At 41.7% G+C, this 22347-nt stretch overlaps 1 protein-coding gene across 1 annotated transcript; it reads left to right on the top strand.

Moving 5' to 3' along the window:
• Positions 1 to 219: 219 nt before the first annotated feature.
• On the top strand, positions 220 to 22083 carry OLFM4 (olfactomedin 4; the record flags this gene model as incomplete). Its single annotated transcript, XM_082494946.1, is given in 8 exon segments — positions 220 to 244; positions 760 to 814; positions 816 to 999; positions 3214 to 3285; positions 6134 to 6291; positions 12273 to 12480; positions 13297 to 13450; positions 21290 to 22083. Coding segments are annotated over 8 exon segments (1650 nt in total).
• Positions 22084 to 22347: the final 264 nt, after the last annotated feature.

Raw genomic sequence — 22347 nt, 5'->3', positions numbered from 1 at the left:
TTGCAACTGACTCCACCAAGGTGGTAGCTTGTTGGAAGTGGGGAGTTCTAATGGTGGGCTGGATGCCTTGGGAACTGCAGGCAGTTCACTGCCTGTCATACGGTAGTGTGGTACAGCGGGGGAGTGTGGGGACCACAACAGACATTGCCTGTGGCCTTTTTTTATCTCTCTGGATCAGTGCTGTAGAGACAGGACAGTGAATCATCGTAGTAGGGTGGCATGCAGCTCTGTGAAAAGAGGGCAAGTGAGTAAGCATTGATGGATACACAGTGTTAATGCATGAGCAAGCATTAATGGGTACACAGTGTTAATGTACAAGACATACTGGGAAGGAAATCGGAGGAGATAATCTTTTTGTGCCGCACCTGTGCTATGTGAGAATTGAGGGAACTGAAAAGCTGCAGAGACCCCGATGCATTTTACTTATTGTCGAAGGTCTGTTGACCTTTGAAAAAAGGAGAGGATATTTCTGGTGTGTGAACAGTCTAACCTAACCTGCTCTTCTCTGTACCTATAAGAAGTAAAAAATACCACCCAGACCTGTGTTGTCTGCATAACTTAGGAATCTATAAGAATTTTTGTGACTGAGTCACAGTAAGAGGAAATGTCTAGCTACCTGTTCTAGAAAATAAGCACCCGATGTTCTGCATAACCAAGGTTAAGATTAGATACTGCACCATATGGGAAAGCTTTCCTGTTAGGAAATTGGATGCAGTTAATTTCTGATGGTGAGTAACTCATATGTTCTTTGTACGTTAGTAATTTGGCACCTATTATTATATGACTTCGTGACATCACTTCTCCAAAAACTTAGAAAAATATCATGCAAGTTCCTTAAGGTTTGGTTGGGGAAATCCCCGGACTCTGCTATATAAGACCTCCTTTGTCCCTTTGCTGTCACATCTGCTGGCTGAGAAGATGAAGCACACACAGGTCGCTGTGCTGCTCCTCATGCAAAGCGTGATTGCTCTGGCTGCAACAATGGCAACAACAGACCTGGTAAGATGGGGGTCTCATAACCTGAGCTTTAGTGCCTCCTTGTTTTCCCATGTAATTTAGACTGCTGAAAATTCTTTTAAGGTTACTGGAAAATTATTAGGCAAATGTTGAGATCTCTGCATGGAGAAAGTTTAAAGTATTCCTTCATCCTTCCCCCAACTCATGTATAGGGACTGGGGAATAAATGTAAAAGTGAGGCACAGGTTTAAAATCAGAGTCAAATTCTGCCTTTGGTTAGATGAGTGCAACTCCCAGAGAGGATTTGAGTGGATATTAAATGCTCTGTGTAGCTTCTAATTAATTAGCAAGGGCTTATAGCAGGAAAGGATCTACATCTTTGATGTAGAAGTAGTTGGGAAGTGGGGGCTTTCCCACTTGCATGATTGCTGTCATACTCTGCGGCCACATACTCTGTGACATGAAAGCCATGGTGTGTGGTTTTTGTGGGGTGCTCTCTTTCTTCCCCATAAAACTGTATCTGGTTGGGCAAGAAAGAAGTTCAAGTCAAAGCCATCAATCAGACAAAAAAATCCACAAAACCAACAACAAATCTGGCAAGGAAGGGAGAAGAGAAAACTTTGAAGAAAAATTTTAAATGTAAAAAATTACATTAGTGAAAGATTTGCTTTGGTTTTGTACTGCCTCTTTTTATTTTTTTTTTTTTTATGTTTTAATTTAAAACTGGGCTTAAATTGTGAGAAGAAAAAGTTTGCAAATAGTTTAAAAGCTCTTCCAAATAAAACAAAATATTTTGGGTTTGTTTTTTTTTTTTTTTTGACCCAAAGTGACTGCTTTTCGGTATTTTTTCATGAAAATTTGGAAAAAAACCCCATTTTGGTTCCAAATGACTCTTTCTGATTTTTTCTGGTCTAGTTACCAATCAAAAAAATCCTGTGTGCCCCTAGTTATATTTTTTGAAGTTTTGGAGCACTGTGGATGCAGACAGTGAAGTCAGCGTCTCCCAGGAAGGTGCTTTTATCTGCTCAAGGAACAGAAAGTTGCAAAAGTTGAGATAGAGGTGTAAATACATGTTGATAAAATGAGGGTAGAAAGTTTAATATGGGAGACATTTCTCCTCAGTCTGCTTAGCTTTAAGCTAGTCCCTAATTTGTGTAATTTACACAATTTGTGGTGCTCTCTGCCCTACCACTGTTAATTGCTACTAGCTCCCCCCCGCCCAGTATAATCATCTGAGCACACAAATACTTGTTCAAATGGGTTATTTGACAAACTGTTCCACAAAAGGTTGCTTACGCTGTGTCCTTTAATAGACCTGCCCTTTGCCGGCCATTTGGATTTCCCCACCATTCCCTGGCTCAGGAATGGGGCTCTGGCTGGGATTTGGGAAATGCAGAAAGACGCAGGGGTAGGTGTGCCATTGCAGGTGAAGACCATTTGTTGCTCCATCTGTCACACCATTTGACATTGAGGGTGTCTTGCTGCAGTTCCCAGTTTGCCACAGATTTTGGTGAGACCCCACTACGGGTGCCAGTGTGCTGCATCACAGCCACACACTGCGCTCCACGCACTGTGTGGGGAAGAAGCAGAACTTTAGGGACACACGTTACAGTGCCAGGGTGACAGCCGCTCTCCTTGCTGTGACAGGAAGGCAGCCGCCAGCCACAGATGAAAGTTTAAGGGGATGTTTATAGCCTTACGACATAAAAGACTCCCAAGGTGGACTTGGCTGTATCCTTAGCAGTGTGGTGGTTCCCCCCAGCACTCCCTTCCCTCCGTGGTGCTAGTAGCTGAGAAGGATACATGGCCCAGCCACCACAGCTTGCAGCCTGACAGCTTGGTGTGAAAGTGGCAGCGAGTCCCACACCAAGAGGAGTGGTGAGGAGCAGACATCCCTGCCCAGAGGACAGTAGTCACTGGATTTAGGGCAGGGGGGCAACGGTACTGTTGTTTTAGACTGCCACGCAATCTGCCAAGGCTGACTGTCAGAGCCCCAGCTCACACCTCCCGGGCAGGCTGAGCGTCCCCTGACTTGAACTGGTGACACAGAGCCTTTCTTCAAGAAGAGGTGTCTATGAAGTGACACTGTGCCTGGGGAAACGTTAGTCGCCTCAGCAGCAGATCAGAAAAGCTGGGGATGGCTCCCATAATAAAATCAAAGTACTTTGGAGCTGCAGGATGGAGGCTAGCTGGTGGGGAAGGGACGGTGCCATATGCAAGAATTCACACTGAAAAAGGCTTTCCTTTGCTTTTTAGATCCCTCATAACACCCTTGCATATCTGACTCAGCCTAGCAAGACGACTGGTGGCCTGCACACTCCCCCAAAGGTATGACCATTACTGTTCTTCAATGAAGTCCAGAAAAATACAAAATTAGGAACGTGTGTCCCATTTTTTAAATGCCATACAGTCACTTAGAGATTTAACCTTGATACACGTTCATCATTTAGGCTGCCCAGGAAAAGGCATTTAGGTATTGTGTACCCAGGATTTTAGGCAGTAGTGAATTCCCAAAATCATCTGTGGTGATGCCATGTCATTCAACGCCTTAAGTCACATCCAAAGCTCTGGCATTGCCCTTGTGACCACTGAACTGCACTGCAGACTTGAAACAGCTGGGGCCATGGGGGTTTGATGGTAATGTACCAAACAGTTTGGTGGTTACAGCCTCCCTAGAGCAGGGGGGGGGACTTCTTTTCAATTCTGTCTTCCCATTGAAACCAGAGCAGAGCCTTGAAACTCTCTTCTGAGAAATGCCCAATTGTAGGTGCTGGGGGTGAGAAAATCTTGATTCTTCCTGTTCTACATAGCTCAACATTTATTCCACTATTTTCAGATAGAGGGACCTGAATCTGATTTCTGTGCCTTCCAGTACAGTGCTCAAGTCCACGGTCTGCAGATTTCAGGATTTGGTTTCTTTACCTCTCTCTATCAGTGACTCCTCAATAACGTGTTTCCTTTGGAGCAGATTCAATGGGACACACTTGGTCTGAATGGCTCTGCAACCTAGTACCAAGAACAAGGTTTGTCCAAAGCACAGCTCCAGATCAGGTCAAAGATGGTAGACAGCTCCACATCAGGTCTTTGTTGTCCAGGATAGCCCAGTGTGGCACCTGGGATGTATGGAGGGACCTCTTCTGACAGAGAGTTAAATCTGTGGCTTCAGCAGATGGTTTAGAAAGTTAAATGGAGTCAGGAGTCTCTCTCTGAGTCTTTGTAGCAGGACCCAAATCTCATCCATCTCCTTGCCCAGCTGAGGTGGCCTCTGTCTTGACCGTGTGATTGCTGTGGACCCCGTCTTAGGAAGAGCAACTAGCTAATTCAGAGCTCTGAACGCCACTGGGCTACAGTGTAGATGGAAATTAAGCACTGAAATAGCTAGGCTGTAACTTTAAGTCCACATTTAAGCAGCTGAATGCATTTCCTGGTTTTGAGAAAATCAAGTACCTACCGGCTCCTACTCCCTTTCTTATATTGAAAGGATGTGGAAAAGGAACATTTCATGCCCGTATGCAGAGGACTCAGAGGTGAGAAACATCTAAGTGACTTAGGAACCTATTCTTCATAGTAATTTAGGTACTAATAGCCGTATCTTCAAAAGTACTTGGAAACTTAGAAATAGTTTGCAGTGTCTTCCCAGTGGCATTTTCAGAAGTGCTTTGGTAACCTACCTGTCAGGGAAATCAATGAAAGTTATGTGCTGGGACATCCTGGAATGCCATGAGATACTTCTCTGCTTCCTTTCATGTTAAATGTCTTCAGCGGTCTGTTTATGAGTGAAGTTTTAAGGCCCATGGTACTTCAGTAACACAGATAAAACATCTTTTCATGCTTTCTTTCAAAATGAGATGCATGCTGTTTGTTATGGCTGCGGTAAATAGGTTGCCAGAAGTGTGAACTGGGATCATTCCTGCTTACTGCTGTTGTCTTCTTGGATTCACAGATCAGGCCAGCTTTGCTGCTGGCCATCACTGCATGTCCTGGGCTGGTTTGGCAGTGAGGAAGTTAGTTGAAATCACTGTGAAAAAGCAAGGGAAGATGTGCTGAAATGTCAGCTTTTCAGTAGATAGTTTTGTTGTTTGCTTGTTTATCTTTAAGAGGGAGAGAGAAAGAGAAAACACATGAATAACACTGGGATTTCTGCAAGGCAGTAGGAGGGATTATACAAAGAATTGTATTTAAAGACCAAGTGTGTAGCTTTAAAGTATGCAACTGCATTGAAGTGTGTGCCAGAATATTTTAAAGTAACATCAAATATCTTTATTAATAAATTTGTGATAGGTTTATGAACCAGGAAACATTTTGTGTACAAACAAAAAAGAACTGCTCCAAACACACTCAGTATTCAGACCAGCATTTATAGGAAATTATGTCCTTTGGCTATAAAATATGGCAAGATCATGAATTGTCAGCCCTGACCTTTCCATACACCATACACATTGCTCCAATGGTGATGCTTTGAGCATGCAGACTACCAGGACAAGGTGATTCATGCTAATGGCATGTGGTATAGCTTTGCAAACTACCTACACATGTGGATGGGTATGCTGTGATGCGTGGGTGTTGCGTGCAATATTTTATAGCAAAATAAGTATCTCTACCTTAGGCTGAGCCTGCATATTTAATTCATCACCTTTCAGTGGTGCATAATTACATGCATATGTCTGTTTGCTGGGGCTGACTGAGAAACTTCAAATGAAGCATTTTTCTTTTCAAAACTTTCACTGTTACTAGTTCTATTTTGGTGCTTTTATCTCTATGGATGGAAATGACTAGATTCAGATTAATTCAGATTAACAGAACAGTAACTATAAGACCTACCTTACTAAGTTATTATTTTCCTGCTGTTTTGTGGTTTTGCATCTGCTAGAAAAGTTACTCCAGTATCTTTAGGAACGTTGTCCACAAGATTGGGAAAGTAAGAACTATTATATGCTTCTGTTTTTCCAGTGGTAAAATCTTTACAGTAATATTTAACTATTTTCAGAAAGATTTGCAAGGCTGAGTCATAAAAATTGCTAGATATTTTGAATTCCTTGGAAGAAAAAGGTGAAAGATGTCCAGTAACAAGTTTGTTGATCTCATGATTGCCACAGCTCATATTATTGTCAGACATTATCTCCTGATTCCAGAGAAGAATATTAACACTTTTTTCCTTACCTATTTGTTATTGCAGCTCTTTGCCAATGTGTCCGGCTCCGTGGATGACAAGGGAACTTGTCAATGCTCTGTGTACTTGCCGGATACCACCTTCCCAGTGCAGAAGGCCGAGCAATTGGAAATTATAGCCGCAACGCTCTCGGAGAAATTTGAGTTAGAGCTTTCTCAAGTAAGGTGTTCTTTTCTCATAAATATAACAATTGTATCTTTGCTGAAAAATGGTTGCCTGTGAAAAAGTGCAGCAGTCAGCGCTTTTCTGTGACATGTCTTTCAAACAGCGGGAAAGAGGGCTCTGTAAGAACAAGGAGAAGGGTGATTAAACCTCAAATCTTTGACATTGCAGCATGTCACACATTTGAATATCCTTAGGCCTCTTTTCTAGGCCTTTGTAGCTAGAGGCATATGGTATTTTTGGAAGAATGGTTATGTTTTTCCTCTTTTGGCTTAGTTTTATTGGTTTGTGATCACTACACAGAGCTATAGGAAGCCAAGCCTCCTGCTCTTTCATGTGTTATTATTTGTATCAAGCCAGCCAGATTGTAAGGGGGAAATGAAGGGAAAGAGGAGAAAGGTCACCACAGCCCAGAGTGAAGAAGTAGGTGAATATTTGTCCCTTCGCTTCTTCTCTCTGAGATTAAAAAAAATATAAAAAAAAATCAGATATCTTCCTTGTCAACATCTGAAGCTGTGGCAGTGAGACTGCTGAATTATGCATTGTTGTTGAAGTCAAACACACCTTACACTACTTTGGCTGCTTGTTGCATGAATTCAGATCCATTTTTTGAGGAACTCGAGCAAACCCACACATGCTGCAGTGCACTGGGTGAAGCTGCCTGTGAAGACAGAAATCTGTCTTTGACTTTTGATAGTGGATAAATATTCAGGATTCAGATTAGGTGTCCAGCAGAAAGTGTTTTCTTCAGGAACCAAGCATCTTAAGAAATGAAGTGTCCTTGAATTAATCAGCAGAAAAGGCACAGCATTAAATTATAAATTCTAACCATAAATATTCATAACCCTCCTCTGGTATAATCAAGAACAGATAAGAAGTTGTGCATAAAAAACAGAACAACAAGCGGAGGATCCTGTGGTAAGATCTTTCAGTTCAAATCATTTGTTTTGAAAGAACTGGAGCTAACAATGAAACACATTCAGCTGTCAGCGGGGATATGAAGGGCAAGCTGACAGAAGTCCCACTGCCTCCAAGCACAGGAGTTACCTTGCAGGATGGAGGTGTAACTCAGAGTTAATGATCCATGAAAATCACTGAGAGTTCAGGTCCCCATACTGTTCCCACTGTGGTCAGTGCCAGCATTTTAAGTCAATTGCACTGGGACAGAATCAGAGGCATGATTCCCAGCCAGAAAGTTGCCATGATTCTTCCAGGTGTTTGTGTACTCCCTTTCCCAGTCACTTGCCCTGGTGTAACCAGTCTCTTACCAGTACTTTCCTCAGAATGGTGCGTTTTGTCTTTAGGATGTGCGAGTTACCTGCTAGTCCCATGCAGATCTGCAGAGCATCTCAAGTGCTGCTTGACCTCTCTGTGTGGACAACCTCAGCGCTCTGTTGAATACAGATGTCTTGTTCATATAAAGACACAGGTTACTATAGATATCTAAAATTAGGATGGCACCTGTGCCGTCATCGTTAGGTGCCCAGCAATGTCCCACAGTGTAGGCACTGACCTTGGCTTTCAATTCTTGCTGCTGACAGTGAAAATTCTTGACCTAACTCAGACTTCACTGAATTTCATCCTGTCGAGACCAATCAGCCAAGCAGTGTTACAATGCATCTAGTTAGATAAAGTATGACATATACTTTGGTGTGATCCAGACAAAGTGATACTTTGGGTCAGAAATGCATTTTGGTGTAAACCCGTATGTAAGATTTTTCAGTTATGACATTGTTCTTCTGTAGAAAGAAGAAAGCTGTCAAGCATTGCCTTATTGTTATCTGAACTTAAGTAATCTCAGATGTTGTGATGCATGAATCTCCATGCATAAAAATTCTTCACCTTTCCACTTGTGGAAAAAAACCTCCTTATACAGTCCTGTACACTAATTTAGTCTTGATAATACTCATAGAAAGAAGGAAATAATGAAATGGAGGAAAGCCCAGTTCTCATTATTGATCATTACTAGAAATGATCCTGAGGAAAATCCTGGAGAATTATGCTCAAACATAACCTAGTCTCACCACAGGGGTGGGAATTTCTACCGAGTGCATGCTTTTTTGACTCTGAGAACCCATGCTTTTTTTGCTCTCCTAAAGCACCCTTTGAAACTCATGGGAGTTTTTCCTGGGTAAGAGCTGCAGGATTGGACCCTCTTAAGGATGCTTTCCATGTGCTAGAAGTCCCAGATAAACAACCTGATTGAATCGTTAACCTTTTGCCTGATTGTAGGCTAATTCAAAAAGCAAGGGGGTCCTTTTATAGAATCAGCAGGCAAGGAAGCTCACAGATAAAGAGATGCTCTCATGTGCCAAATGAGTACAAACCGTAGGCTGAAAATACCAGACTAATTTTTCCTCTGTCACATCAACCTTTGCCAGCATAATTATGATTACAGAAGAAAATTAACCTTTCAAAGCAAAGCTGGAATTGGCTGCTCCTCTTAATAAGAAAGGATAGAGGACACCTCTGTAACAGGGAAGGATTAGCACTTCATCCCAAGGAGAGAAAGTGCCTTTCAGAACTTGGCTCACACAACATCCTCACGTAACAAAAACTGGAGAAAAAAGCATGCCTGCCCTCCACCAGGAACAGCTGTTTTCAAGATAGGTTAACCTGCAGCAGAATTCTTCTCAGGGTCAGCTTGCAGACTGCTTGCCAACCATGCTTCTTATGGGTCTGTAGAGGTCAGGCCTGCTTGAAGCCAGTGTCCTGGGCTGAGTGGCTTTATAGAGTGGCTGGTTTTGTCTCTTCTTCCTCAGTCCTCCCACTTTTTTTTCTTTTACATCATCATCTTGCACCTTTGTTCCCCCTTCTGTACTCTCCAAATGCATGCTGGAGAAGTGTCTGTTTGCATGCTGCAAAACCTGTGTTGATAAATACCAATTGCAGGTAAATGACACAGTAAATAAACGTTGCAGATTTTTTCCTGCCCTTTTCATTTCATGAGGCTGACAATGCTTGGAAAGGAGGAAAAACTGAAACTGAGGAATATTTTTCCTACATATGCCTCACATGGCTCCATTCTCTTCCTATAAAGAGCTAATACAGGCCCTATGCACTCATCATACCCTACTTTAGGCTTTTATGACAAATGTGGCAGCAATCAGTACCAGTTATTGTTCTGTATGCCTAAATATGGGATATGCACAGAATTTCTGTGCCAGTCTGTCAAGAGACCACAGTCAGTCCCTAGCAGGTAGCTACAGTAGAAGACCCAGGGATTACAAGCTGCTTAAATCTATCTGCCAAGCAACAGAGTAACATCACGTTCCTTTTTTAACTGATATTTCTAAACTACAGAAACTCCTGAGCCAGATCTGAGCAGGTGGGAATGTCCAGACAGGGCATTGCAATGCTTGACATATGTGCTGGATTTGTCTGCAAAAGCGGTGTAGACCTGTTAGAGCAATACTGCTGAGAAAATTATATTTGTCCAATAATTCGCCAGGGGAGCTATTAGCTTGAGTTCATTGCGACGCTGGCGTGGCTGTATAGAGCACTGTAGACTGCTGGGGCTAGTTCAGGCTCAACTTGTATGGATATCTCTCAGCTATATTCCACTGGATGGTGTTGACATGTCCTTAAATGACCTAGATGGTCGACTGAGTGAAAACTCTCTGATGTGGGAAGAGAACTTCAGGTCTGTGCCCTGCAGCACTCTGCAATCAGGGCTGAAATAACAATGTATCCCTTGTTCCAGCCCTCAGCATTTTGACCAGACTCTCAGGACCCTGGAGAAAACTCCAAATTCACAGGTTTCTCACTAATGAGTAGCCATCACTAATTCCAGCAGTCTGTTCATTTCAGTGGTTTGTAGATTTGGTCTATACTGCAGCATTATTATTAGTAGTAGTATTAGGGTTAGTGTTAGTACTACTGTGAGAAAGTTTATTAATACCTAGATAGATTTCCAAATACCTCTATGATATATAGTTTCACACAGTAGTGCAGTTTTGTTCAGACATGGTCTTGCTTTGTATTTCTCAGGTTGTAATCGTATATGTTTGCTTTTTTGTTGTGCAAACTCTAGGCACGCAGTTTAAACACTGGCCTTTGAAGAATTTTTTCAGAAGACTTTTTTGAGGATACCTTTCAACTCCAAACTGATTTTGGTGATCAGTGAAAGTGTGAAGTCCAACTGTATCTGGCCTTTCCAAGAACATAGTCCATTTCTTCCTTCTGTTCTCTCCTGAACAGATGATCATGTCAGATAGGACAAGGGATCGTAGCTGTTTTGTTTTGTTTTGTTTTGTTTTTGTCAGCCAGATACAAGGAGCTAGGTCTAAGTCTTTATATGCTATTATTTTTTTATTCTTAATTGCAATAAATAGCCTAGTTATTCCTAAGCTTGAAGTTACTCAGGCTTGACCTGGAAGATCTAGAGCATCCAGTGTTATGAGTCAGGGTGCTTCTGCTGCAGCTTATAGAGACACGCCAGTTTATATCAGAGCAGCTCAGAGTCTGGCTGCACACATTTAGAACAGAAGGTCTGTTTCAAACCTGGATTTAAGTGTGCGGGATTGAGCAGCCTGTTTTTGGTGTATGTTATGTATGTGCAGGCAGAAGGGTTTCTTCAGATTTATAGTGTAGTTGCGCCACTATTGAAAATTATACTTTTGATAAGAGGGTCTTCTCAGTCATGGTTCTCCTTCTTAAACCACACCATCATCTTATCATGTGAAAGGATCCTTTCTGCCCTTCATGAATTTCCGTGTCGTGAGCTCCTTTGCCTCCTCTTTGGTACACAAGAGGTTCAGTCAAAATTGAAAGGAATTCTTTGATAAGTATGTTTATTAGGGTCCCAATCCCAGGGGCTGCTGCCTGAAGAGGAGAACAGGGAGTCATGCAATGACAGGATTTTAGAGGCCATTCCAGCGCCAATGGGGAAAAATACTGACTTTCGGTTTATGTTAAGATAATGCAAGTATGCATATGATGCGGGCTAAAAATCTTCCAGTCAAAGATGTAATAGTTCTGGAAATCATAGTGCTGTAGAGAGAGGGACTTATACTACAAACACCATCTGAGAGTATAAATATGGAGTTACTGCTGTAACAAAATAATTATATTTATTTCTGCTTCTTACCTTTTGTGATACAAATATATTGATTTAAGGGAAAACAGACATGAATTTTATGAAGCACATAGGAGAGAAATTATATATGTTTCCCAAAGTGTTAAATTTCAAGGAACTAACATTTTCCAATGAATGTTCTGAATCCATATAATATTCTTAATATTCTGCATCACAATGCTTGTGCTGTGACCTTTACCTCAGCAGATACATGTGTGAAAATATATTTATGAGGACAACTGTTTAATGGTTCAAAGGCTGAAAAGGCTGCTATGTAAATTACTTTAGCTAAAGCCTGCAATAAATTTTACACTTTCATTTAAACCAGATTTGATTTTTAACACTGTGTTTAAACATTCCCCACCTGCCCAAAGACAAACCCCAAACCAGTTCTGCCAACTTTTGGCACAATTCAAATGTAGGCAGGGTGAAATCCTATTTGGATTCAGAGTTAATAAGAGATGAAGTTGAAAAACTTGGGAATCCTTTATTGCATTTTCAGCCTCCTTGGGTTGCTTTTGTGAGATAATACACTGCAGATTTCCTAATAAAATTTTCACCACTGTAAGTTCTTGGCATACTGAGGATAAAATTAGCTCACAAAGACAATATTGGCAAAGAATTAAAAAAATGGAAGACTGCGAGTAAAATTCTGCCTTCAGTTATCCCCAGGCATTCCTGAGGGGACTTTGTGGAACTGCCAACAATAAATGAGGGTTAAATTTCACATTTTTTGTGTATGTGATGAGAATTTAATTTGTGTGGTTTATGTGAAGAATATATATGTCAAGTATATGGAAGTTATGCATGGGGTACTCAGATATCTAATAAAGATATCAAACAGGCTTGTTTTATTTGCTAACCTGGACTTGAATTTGTGTCTTTTTTTTTTTTCTTTAAGGTTAGAGAGTACTCAAAAATGATTGAACTGTATCAGCAGCAAATCCTTAATCTAACCATCAAAGTGGAGCATATGGAGAAGAGCAGTGTATCTTACACAGAACTGGACTTCCAGTTACTGAAAGTGGAAATCAGTGACCTAGAGAGACTGGTCACTCAACTGAAATCCAGCCTTGTTGGGAGCAATGTCATCGTTGAGCAAATATATTTGGAGGTATTGCTGGAGTCTTAATAAGCGACAGAGGGTTCAAATATACAGATAGTCTACTATCTCTTTAATGGTTAGGTTGAGGAAATGTAGCCTGTCTCTACTGCAGCCAGTTTTGCATTCCATCAGCATAAATTAAAAGAAAGCTTGACCTTAAATGTATTAACATCTTTTTTCTTGATATAGAGCATAGAAAAGCAAAGAAACCCCAAAACAAATGGGAACCTCTTTATTTTTGCTAACTCTCTGCCTGAAAGTTAACAGTTTTGCATAGTATTAAGCACATGAGTTGATTAAATTATTATAATAAATATTAATTTTTAGACCCCCATGCTTGAAAGCCTCCATGCTTTAACTTAGATAATTATAAAATTAGCTTCTGGTTGCTAGGGCAGTGGCCCAATCAATATGAAATCAAGAAGTGGGAAAGAATATCACCTTCCCAGGAGAGTATAAATCATATTTTCAAAATTGTAATTAATCACTCACCTAGAGAGAATAATTACTTCAGATGGAAAATGAAATATCATTTTCTCCATTGTCCTCTACATCATCAAGTAGGTGATTGAGAACATTATTTATCTTTGCAAATAAAATTTCCAGATAATTTTGTAAGGCTGGAATAAGAAGTTTTTATATATAATAGCTAGTACTTACCTAAGACTTACTGGATATTTTTATACTGTTTATAACACTATATTTTTGCTTTATTGTATACAACTGAGTGTTAAAGCATTTCCTTGTGGTCACATACCTCTGTATGTATATCTGTAAAATAAAGTTGACAGAACTTTAAACTTTTCCTCTTCTTTTTGTCCCTAGATCACAAACCTGACTATACTGGTAAATGAACTAGAATCACTGGACAAAAACAATGTCCTTGCAATTCGTCGACAAATTGTGTCTCTGCAGAATCGATTGAAAGAGTGTGAAGAGAGCGCAAACAAAACTACAGTACCCCCTTATTTCCCACCAGGTAAGCATTTCACTTGTATATCAGATAAGAAACAACATAATACAGGGGTAGAACAGTAAATGCAAAGATTTATTTGTTAATATTAAATACAATTGTAGTAATAATTCTTAGCTCTTGAAAAATTGAGAAGACAGCTCCTAATGTTTCATCAATGAGTTCAAAAGGAAAATGAGGGCAGGAAACAAACTCTTCCAGACACAGTAGCTGCTTTCAACTGGAAAAAGTTGTAATATTCCTCTCAGCTGCAGTGTGAAAAGTGAATCTCTACCCCCCTTCTTTTCTTCAAAGCAATTACCTTTTTTCTGTGGTAAATTATGCTTTTTCTCTGACCATCTTTGGTTTTTAATAGTTCCTGTGAAAGTGACCTGTGTCATGGCAATTTTTCTCTAATGCTGCTTGGGAAATGTAGGAGCAACAGTTGATGTACTAAAGCTGTGGTATGCAAGGTCTGGAAGGTAGATTTGCATAAAGATTACTTTTGCTTCACACACAAAAGATTCTTCTAAATCAGAAGGTCAAGAACCTTGGGGGGAAATTCTGGTCTCAGGGAAAAAAGTGGGAGCTTTATTACTGGTTTCAACGGAACTAGGATTTTACCACTTTCTGTACTAGGAAAGGTTATATTCTGGGGCTTGGATCAGTGGTTCCCAGAGTGCAGTTCATAAAAAAGTAGCAACAGTCACAGGGCATGCAGTAATTACTTTACAACTAGAATAATTTTTGTCTTGACGGTGTGTTCAGTTTGAAAAATCCCGTTGCAATTGAATCGTAGTCTGAGAAATTTTGAGAGTCAGATATGATACACTGGAGCAAACCGTTTAGGAAACAGCAGTTTAGGTATGCCAGGTCAAGCATCCCACTTGCTCACAGAAAGGAGGATTTATCAAACTGTGTTGATCCCCTAGTGTTTTGTACACAGGGGGTTCCTTTTGACAGAGTATTGTAAGAAAGTGCGCTGTTGTATACAATACCCGGGGGAAGGATCCTGCTTTTTCACATAAGCTGGTTAGCAATCAGCTAGAGGAGCCCATAACAAAGGAGGAGTGGTGTCCTGCTTGCAAGGAGCACAGATTTGCACCTACCAGCAGTTACCTCTCATCACCTTGGGGTCAGCTATTTCAAACATCTTGTTGGAAAGGTGAGAGGCAGAAATACAAGCCTCCCTTAGGGTCAGCAGCCTTTCTTATTGTGATCTCCTTAGGGCTTCATGGCAGTGCGGGCAGCTGCTGCACTTCTCTGACAGGATGCACAAGTAACACCTTGTCTGGGGGATCAGGCAGGAGAGAAAGCTGAGATGAAAACCTACATTGCAAAATCTCAAGGCCCTTCTCTGCTCCTTGAGGAAGGGCTTAAAATGCTTCAATGAAAAAAAAAATGCAAGCAATGTTGTAAAAGTATTTGAAGGGCATCTCATTGATTTATTGAGGGTGACGGTGTGTGGAAAGAAACAGCCTCTTTCTCTTCAAGCCTACAGCAAGCCTTTGTTTCAGTAAGAAAGTAGTGAAACAAGAATACTGTGTCCTTCCATGAATGATGGAGGAAGGTGCTGCTTTTATGCCTGGGTGGTTGGCGTGAGCGTCTGTGGAATGTAGGAGCCTTCAGAGCGGGAAAGGGAGGTCTGTGCTTCACAGTGCAGCTCCATGCAGGGATAGGCAAGTCATGCCCAGAGCAGGATGATGGCTCTGGGATGGGTAAATGTGACTGCATAGGATTGTGACCGTAATAGAATTATCTAACATTGCTTCTTAGGGCACGATGGGGAGGTGGATAGGGTTTATCTGGGACCCAGGTGGTATTGCTTGAGCGCTGCCTTATTCCTAACTGGTGTGCCAGCTAGCTCAGGTGCCTTTGCATGTCACAGCATTGTGTGGGAACCATGTAGCAGAAAATAACCTAGAAGGCTAAAACCCCAGGTGATATGAATGATAGCTCCACTGACTTCCAGAGAATTGCCACCACTGACATCAGCTGAGGACATCCTCTGGTGTTGTCTGTGAGTTTATATCCTGCCCACAGGAACCGGAACCCTGGAGGGGTTGGAGGATGTGTGTGGGCTTATTGTCATGGCCACCTTTAGGGTGAGGGTGGTCTCTGAGGCTGGCACAAAGGGCTATTGGCTGAGCAACTGTGGAGGGCTGGCAAATTTCCTACCTGTTGGGAGATGCCAGCTATACAGATAACCCAGGTGTTGTGTAGGCTCAGATCTCTGCTAATCCACGCAGGACAGATGTATCTTGACTTTGTGTGCCTGGCAGGGAGCAAATATTCTCTGGGCAGAGAACTTTGTAGAACAATTACACGTCCTGCAGACTGTATATGAAAACAAGTAGTAGTAGTGAGATGTTATTGCCTGGGGAGATGGAGTAAGTATGTGAGAAAGCTGCATTTTCTAGACGGTCATTTTGAAGGCTTTGCATGGATGCTCACACCTAGGCCTCTGAAGCTCTCTAGCACTCATTTACGCATTTGAACACAATTTCCATACGTTTTCTCTGCAAGCTTGAATGCCTTGAATTCCTGCCAAGCCATTTGGCCTTGCCCTGCTTTTAGTTCATATTATATTTATAATGTTTGTATTAAACTGACTCTTTGTCCTGTTTTCAGATTGCGTTTTCTTTCCCCCTTCATCCTCTATCCTGCATATTTTGGGTAGGCAACATGAACTAGAGAGAGCTTGGCTAATCCCCAAGCTGTCTAAGACCATGAGTCTAAAGGCAAGTTTAATTAAAGCTTCTTGCTTCTCCATGCTGTAGTATACAGCCTCTCTGACTCTGTCCCTCAAGGCTTTTGCTGCTGTATTTCTCAGAGTGAGCAGGCCCGTTCTCAAAAGAAATAGCAGAAAGAAATCACTGGTCTCCATTTGCCGCCTTCTCTCACTGGAGAGGCGGGTGTCTGAGTGTCTAAGGTGGGGCTCAGTAAATATATGGTTAATCACCCTCATCATCATCACTTAATTTCCTATCTGCAGCAGTTCCTGCAGCAGCTTTCTCTTCACCACTCCAGTGGGAAGAAATATTTATCCACTTGTTCTTCTTTTGCGCTGATCTCATCTGGCTGCATCAGGGAAGGTATAGAAAGAAAAGACCCCAGGATGGTTCTTTGAGGACTCTGCAGCAAATTCTTTGTCACGTCTCACTGAAATGATCTGAGAGGCAGCAGGGAGAAGTGAGTCAGATGAAACTCTCAAAGGCAAAAAAAGAAGGAAAGCAAAAAAAGAGCAAAGCTGATTTTTCTGGCTTTTATATACTTAGAAATTAAGGATTTCAAGTTACTGGTGAATAGGTCTCAGCAGGAGGAAGACCTGGTGTAGCCTAATGCTGAAACTCAGACAATCCTATTGGAGTCTTATAGTGATTTCACTTTTACCTTATATTTTACCTCTTATGTACCTGAGATGTCTGTGTTTTTTCAGTGATTTGGGTTGTGTTTGGAAATGAATATGTCCACACACAAAGAGAGAGACATGCCTACAGGCACCTGAAAAGAGCTGGCCAGTGCCTCCTCTCCAAGACTGCCCAAACTGCCCCCGGAGACATGCATTTCTCCATTGGCAATGGAGGGACCTTAGCTGAGGCATCTCAATTTTTAGTTGCCTGAAGGTAGATCAGATGAACTCCAGCCCTCCACCTAATCCCCTGTTAGATGCTGACAACGTAAGTCTTCTCTGATGCAGCTGTCACCCTGTGTCTGTGCCCCGTGATACTGGTGAATACTGAGGTGTCTGTATGGGTCTTCCTATGTCAGTGAGACACTAGGAGCAAAGATGAGCCATTCCCTGAGCACCTCTGTCTCCTATGTCTCAAGGCATAGTAAAGCCGGTTATTCATCTGATGGGAGAGGAGGATGCACATCCAGCGCTTGGGAGCACCAGAGTAAGAATTGTAGCACCAGCCTGCTCCTGGTCTTTGTGACCCTCATGGGAGTTCCTTTAAACGTTGGTCCCACCTTGTGTGGTCCCTTCTCTTCTGTGATCAGATGCAGCTGCTTGCTGGGGGGGAGGCTGCTAGAGTTTTTTTGGCACTTGTGTTGTTGGAGTGAGAAGCTGGTATGCTCTAAGAGTACTTCACAGTGAAGTGGGTGAAGCAAGACCCAGCGGGATGCGTTTCATGGTCAGTTCCACAGCCCATCAGCCAAGCAAGTCGGGCTCCCTCCAGTCCTGACAACTAAGTGCCAGCTCCTTTTCTTATGAATCAGAAGGATTAGTAAACAACGGAGCTGAGATACTGGTTCTTTATGTAGCGAGAAGAAGTAGTACGTATGTATGTACCTATGTTAGTCCTCCTCTCGCCTATTTACTACATAAGCGTGAAACAAAGCAAGGTAAAAATACCAGGACAACATTTATCAGTGGCCCAAAACAGTGGAGAAAGGAGTTAAAAACTTGAAAGTCTGAGTAATGCATATGGATTTATTTCAAGTACCTTCTAATATTTACAAAATTACATGACACTTTGTTTCCTTTGTGCATTTTTTTCCCCACAAGATCCAGACAGGGAGGCAAGTTTAGATTAAATAAACAACAATGAATTCTTCTGAACCTGTGCAGAAGACAGATCACCCCCTGACTACCACAGAGTTTTTTTTTGGTAAAAATATAATAATTCTGGGAGAGTTTTCAAGGAAATCAAAATCAAGCACATACTCTATAGAAACCTCAGACAATTTTTGATGTCATTAAAACAGAACACGCTTCTAACTTTATTTTAATAATTCATTGTTTCATAAATAAAAACCAAACAAGTGTTCAGCAGAGAGATCTCTTTAAGGGAAGAAATAATAATTTATTATTTCTTTTGTAAAAAAAGGTCTCTCTGCTGAACACACGTTTGTTTTTTATTTATGAAACAATGTATGAATTATTAAAATAAATCTGAAATTGTGTTCTGCTTAATGACATGAAAAATTATTTGAGGTCGCATATAGATGAGCTTAGCAGTGCTTCACTACCTGCAAGCTTCGGTGCCATATTTTTCTAAACAAATCAAGAATTTTAGAGCATTTAATAGCCATTTAATTCTGAGTTAAGTTTATTGTGATTTAGGCACAGTAATATATTCAATATGTCACCAGCTTGAAAGAAGCCCTCATGCCGGAGGTAACAATACATAATAGAGATATAAGAAAAAAACAGTTTGAATTGATTTATGGAGTTGGCAGACTGTGAGCCATTTTGCACTGCCTGAGCTTTCTTCCTTTGCGTGAGCTGAGGTACAAGCACCTCCAAACGTTGGCATCTGTGCCAAGTGCTGAGGCCATGTTAGTAGCCATGCTATGTGCTCTTTCCAGAGATGCAGCCTGGCCAGCCATACAGCAGTGCCTTCCTTGTGTGCTATATTTGGAAATGAGGTTTCTGCTCCAGGGCCTCATCCTTTGTAAAGCACTTAAGTGCACGCTTAAATGCTCATCTGCTCCGAGCTAGGAATGCTGATTGGCTGTGATTCTTAGTGGCATGGAGGGAAGCAGCGTTCAACCAGGGTCATCCCGTGTTTCAGTCACCAGAATCCCAGGACTCAAAAGGGACTGGAGGAGGAGATGGGGTTGTTCACAACTCGTGTCATCCTCTCTACCATAAGCTGGGCACTCAGTGGTGCAGAGCTGCTCCCATGGGCAATACTGACCCCAAGGAAGTTGCCAACATGGCCTGGGGAAACAGGGATTTAGCTCAGCATAGTGGTTTATGTTTAATATAAAGTTTCTCCCCACCTTCCTCAAAAATGTTGAGAGGAGGCTGCAGGTGAACCACGTCCCTCAAGTCACTAGCGCAAGACAGCACAAAACTGTGAAGGGTGAAGGTGTTATGCAGTGGAATGAGAGAAATACTACATTTTGAGAAAGGAGGAGACCAGGAGACCTTCAGTGCCCAAATCAACTTTACACATTGGCACAAACGTTGCCCTCTTGCTTGGACATTTCTAACATTCAGGGGACAGGTTTCCTTGTCACAGAGGCAGAGCACCTTCCCCCTTGGTGAAGCAGATTTCTCTGCGTTTGCAACAGCTCATTTTTCACCAAATATCTTGTTTCCCAGTCTTTTTCAAAGTAGAGTACTACAAATTAGCCTGTCTCTGCATTTCCTTCTATCTGTGGGATAGACTAGGATGTCATGGAATCACAGAATCACAGAATCGCAGAATCACAGAATGGTAGGGGTTGGAAGGGACCTCCGGAGACCATCTAGTCCAACCCCCCTGCCATAGCAGGGTCACTTAAGCAGGTTGCACAGGATGGCATCCAGGCAGGTTTTGAATGTCTCCAGTGTGGGAGACTCCACAACCTCTCTGGGCAGGCTGTATCTTGTCTTTGAGGACAAGATACCTCCTGGGCTTTTTCTGTCAGTGGCTTTAGGAGTTTTCAGTTGAGCTGTGTAGGTATTGTCTGGCCTTGCTTAGGGATGGCCAGCTTTGAGGGCAAAAGGTAGATACTCTCTCGGTTATTTCTCTGTTTTCTTTGTGCTAAGACATAAGTTATTTATATGCTAGACATCCCTTCATATGACTGAGTTTATGAACAGCCATTTCTTTTCATACAGTCTGTAAGCAATTGTGACATGGTACCCATGCAAAGTATTAAAACCTCAAAAGCTAAGTTTGACTTTGATCATTGATGCCATAGTTGGTGGTGCATGGAGTTCCTGTGCTGAGGTATTATTAACATCAAACTGTTATGGCTGTTAATTTACCCATTAATTGACATGTGAGACTTGGGTTTATTCATATTATACTCCATCTTTAATAAAGAAGGCTGTCTAGTGGTTCAAGCACCCCACTGAACAGGGAAACATTGGAGTACCACTAAGCTTGTGAGCTGGTGCCAGTCACTTGGCATCTCTGTCTGCGTTATCTCAGGTGAACATATCCTTACAATGAAAAATCTGGGACACTTTTGTGGCAGTAATACAAAAAGCTAATGTTAACACTTGGAAAAAAGCATACTGGCTTTTGCCAGTGGCAGCTTCGGACTCATCAGAGGCACACAGAGATTTCTGAGTGGAGGATTTTTTTCCACCAGTGACTTCTTACAATATTGAGAATTTATCAGGAAACGGGAATGTCACTGCCATTCACCATGAGTAAAAGGAAAGTATTTCTTGTATCTAAATTCATTTTTCCGTGGTCCTGAAAATGGCTTCATAGTTGATATATGGAAAAAGGAGCTGTTCTGGTTCAGCTTGAAGTCATATTCTCTTTAGAGTTGCCTCACATGAAAACTTGGAGTAATATCTGTCTACATTTCCTGGGCTGTGATTGTTACTGTCTGCAGATTTCTTTGAGGGCCTGAGGTGGAAGGCATCATGCGGCTGTGACGCGCTGTTGTAAAGCTGTGATTCTGACAGCAGAATGCTAATCTGAAATGTGACTCTGGAATTACTGCTGCTGCTGCTCTTTCCTTCCTCTCCTCACTGAAATACACAGAAATCAGATGCTCCTCTTTCTTTGTTTTCCCATCTCCCATACTCTCAGTTCCACTGAGGTAGAAAATAACCTAAAATGCTTCTGAAATTGTATTTTCCAAGGGATTTCCTAGTGCATCAGGCTGGCATGCATCAAATGGGTAGAAACAGATATCTGTCCCTTGTCTGGAACAGCACAGTGAGCACTTATTTTCTTGTGAATTAATCCTGACTGAGGATGGATGTCCCTACCTTTTCTACCCTGCACCCCCCCCCCCAGCCAAAAAAGAGCCTTTTGCACACGAAGCTTTGCATTTATGCCTGTGCTTTGCCACACAGCTAATCCCTAGTAAGCATGCTCTAGAGGCTACAGTATGCAAAACCTCTCTCCTAATGATGACATTTGGAAAACCTGTTTGTTTTTTTTTTTTTTTTCTCTTTAATTGCAGGTAGCTGCATTCACCGTGGACTGCTGAATGTTAGCCAGCCCTATATTGTAAAGCTGAACTGGAGAGGATTTTCCTACAAATATGGTTCCTGGGGTAGAGATTACTCTCCCTCTGATCCAGAGAAGGAAGTCTATTGGGTTGCACCATTGAACACAGATGGGAGATACTTGGAATACTACAGAATTTATAGTTCCTTTGATAATTTGCTGCTGTTTAAACCCATGTATGAAAGTAGAATAACATATGGGGAAGGAAGTGGTGCTGCCCTTTATAATAATTTTTTGTACTATCATGCTTATAGTTCAAGACATATGGTGAAGCATAATTTAAAAACAAACACCATGGTTTTGAGAAAGGAGCTTCCAAATGCTGTTACTGGTAACCGTTTCTCTTATGCAGGTGTATCATGGCAAGACATAGATTTTGCTGTGGATGAAAGTGGGTTATGGGTAATATATTCAACAGAAAATAGCATGGGCAACATTGTGATTAGCAAACTCAATGAGACCACACTTGATGTGCTAAATACTTGGCAGACAAGACAGTACAAGCCATCTGTTTCCAACGCTTTCATGTTATGTGGTGTTCTGTATGCCACAAGGCCAATGAACACTAGGAAAGAGGAAATCTTCTACATGTATGACACGAGTACTGGCCAAGAAGGGAGAATAAGTGTCATTATGGATAAAAAGTTAGATACAATCCAGAGCATTGATTATAACCCCACAGATCAGAAACTGTATGTTTACAATGACGGTTACCTTCTAAGATATGATGTGACCTTTCAGCCTTAGTATCTCAGTGACATAAGCATGCGATAAAACTGGCAGCAACTAAAATGGGAAATCCAATTAGACAATGCTGTTGCCAGTTTAGGGTTCATCTGGTCTGATGTACTCTGTCTGGGGGTGCTATATAAATTACTTACACTCTTTAAAGGAATTGTCCACTCTGGTCAGTAATAATGCTGGCAGCAGTGTCTGGCAGTACTGGGTTCTTTAGGTTTTGATTGGTGTTTATTGGTGCTCAGTGCTTTACAATTGTCCTGCCTCTAAGGG

Source organism: Vanellus vanellus, assembly GCF_965231255.1.
Source record: "Vanellus vanellus genome assembly, chromosome: 1".
Classification (NCBI taxonomy): domain Eukaryota; kingdom Metazoa; phylum Chordata; class Aves; order Charadriiformes; family Charadriidae; genus Vanellus; species Vanellus vanellus.
Note: the sequence above shows the minus strand (reverse complement) of the source record. Positions and strands in the feature narration are given on the sequence as shown.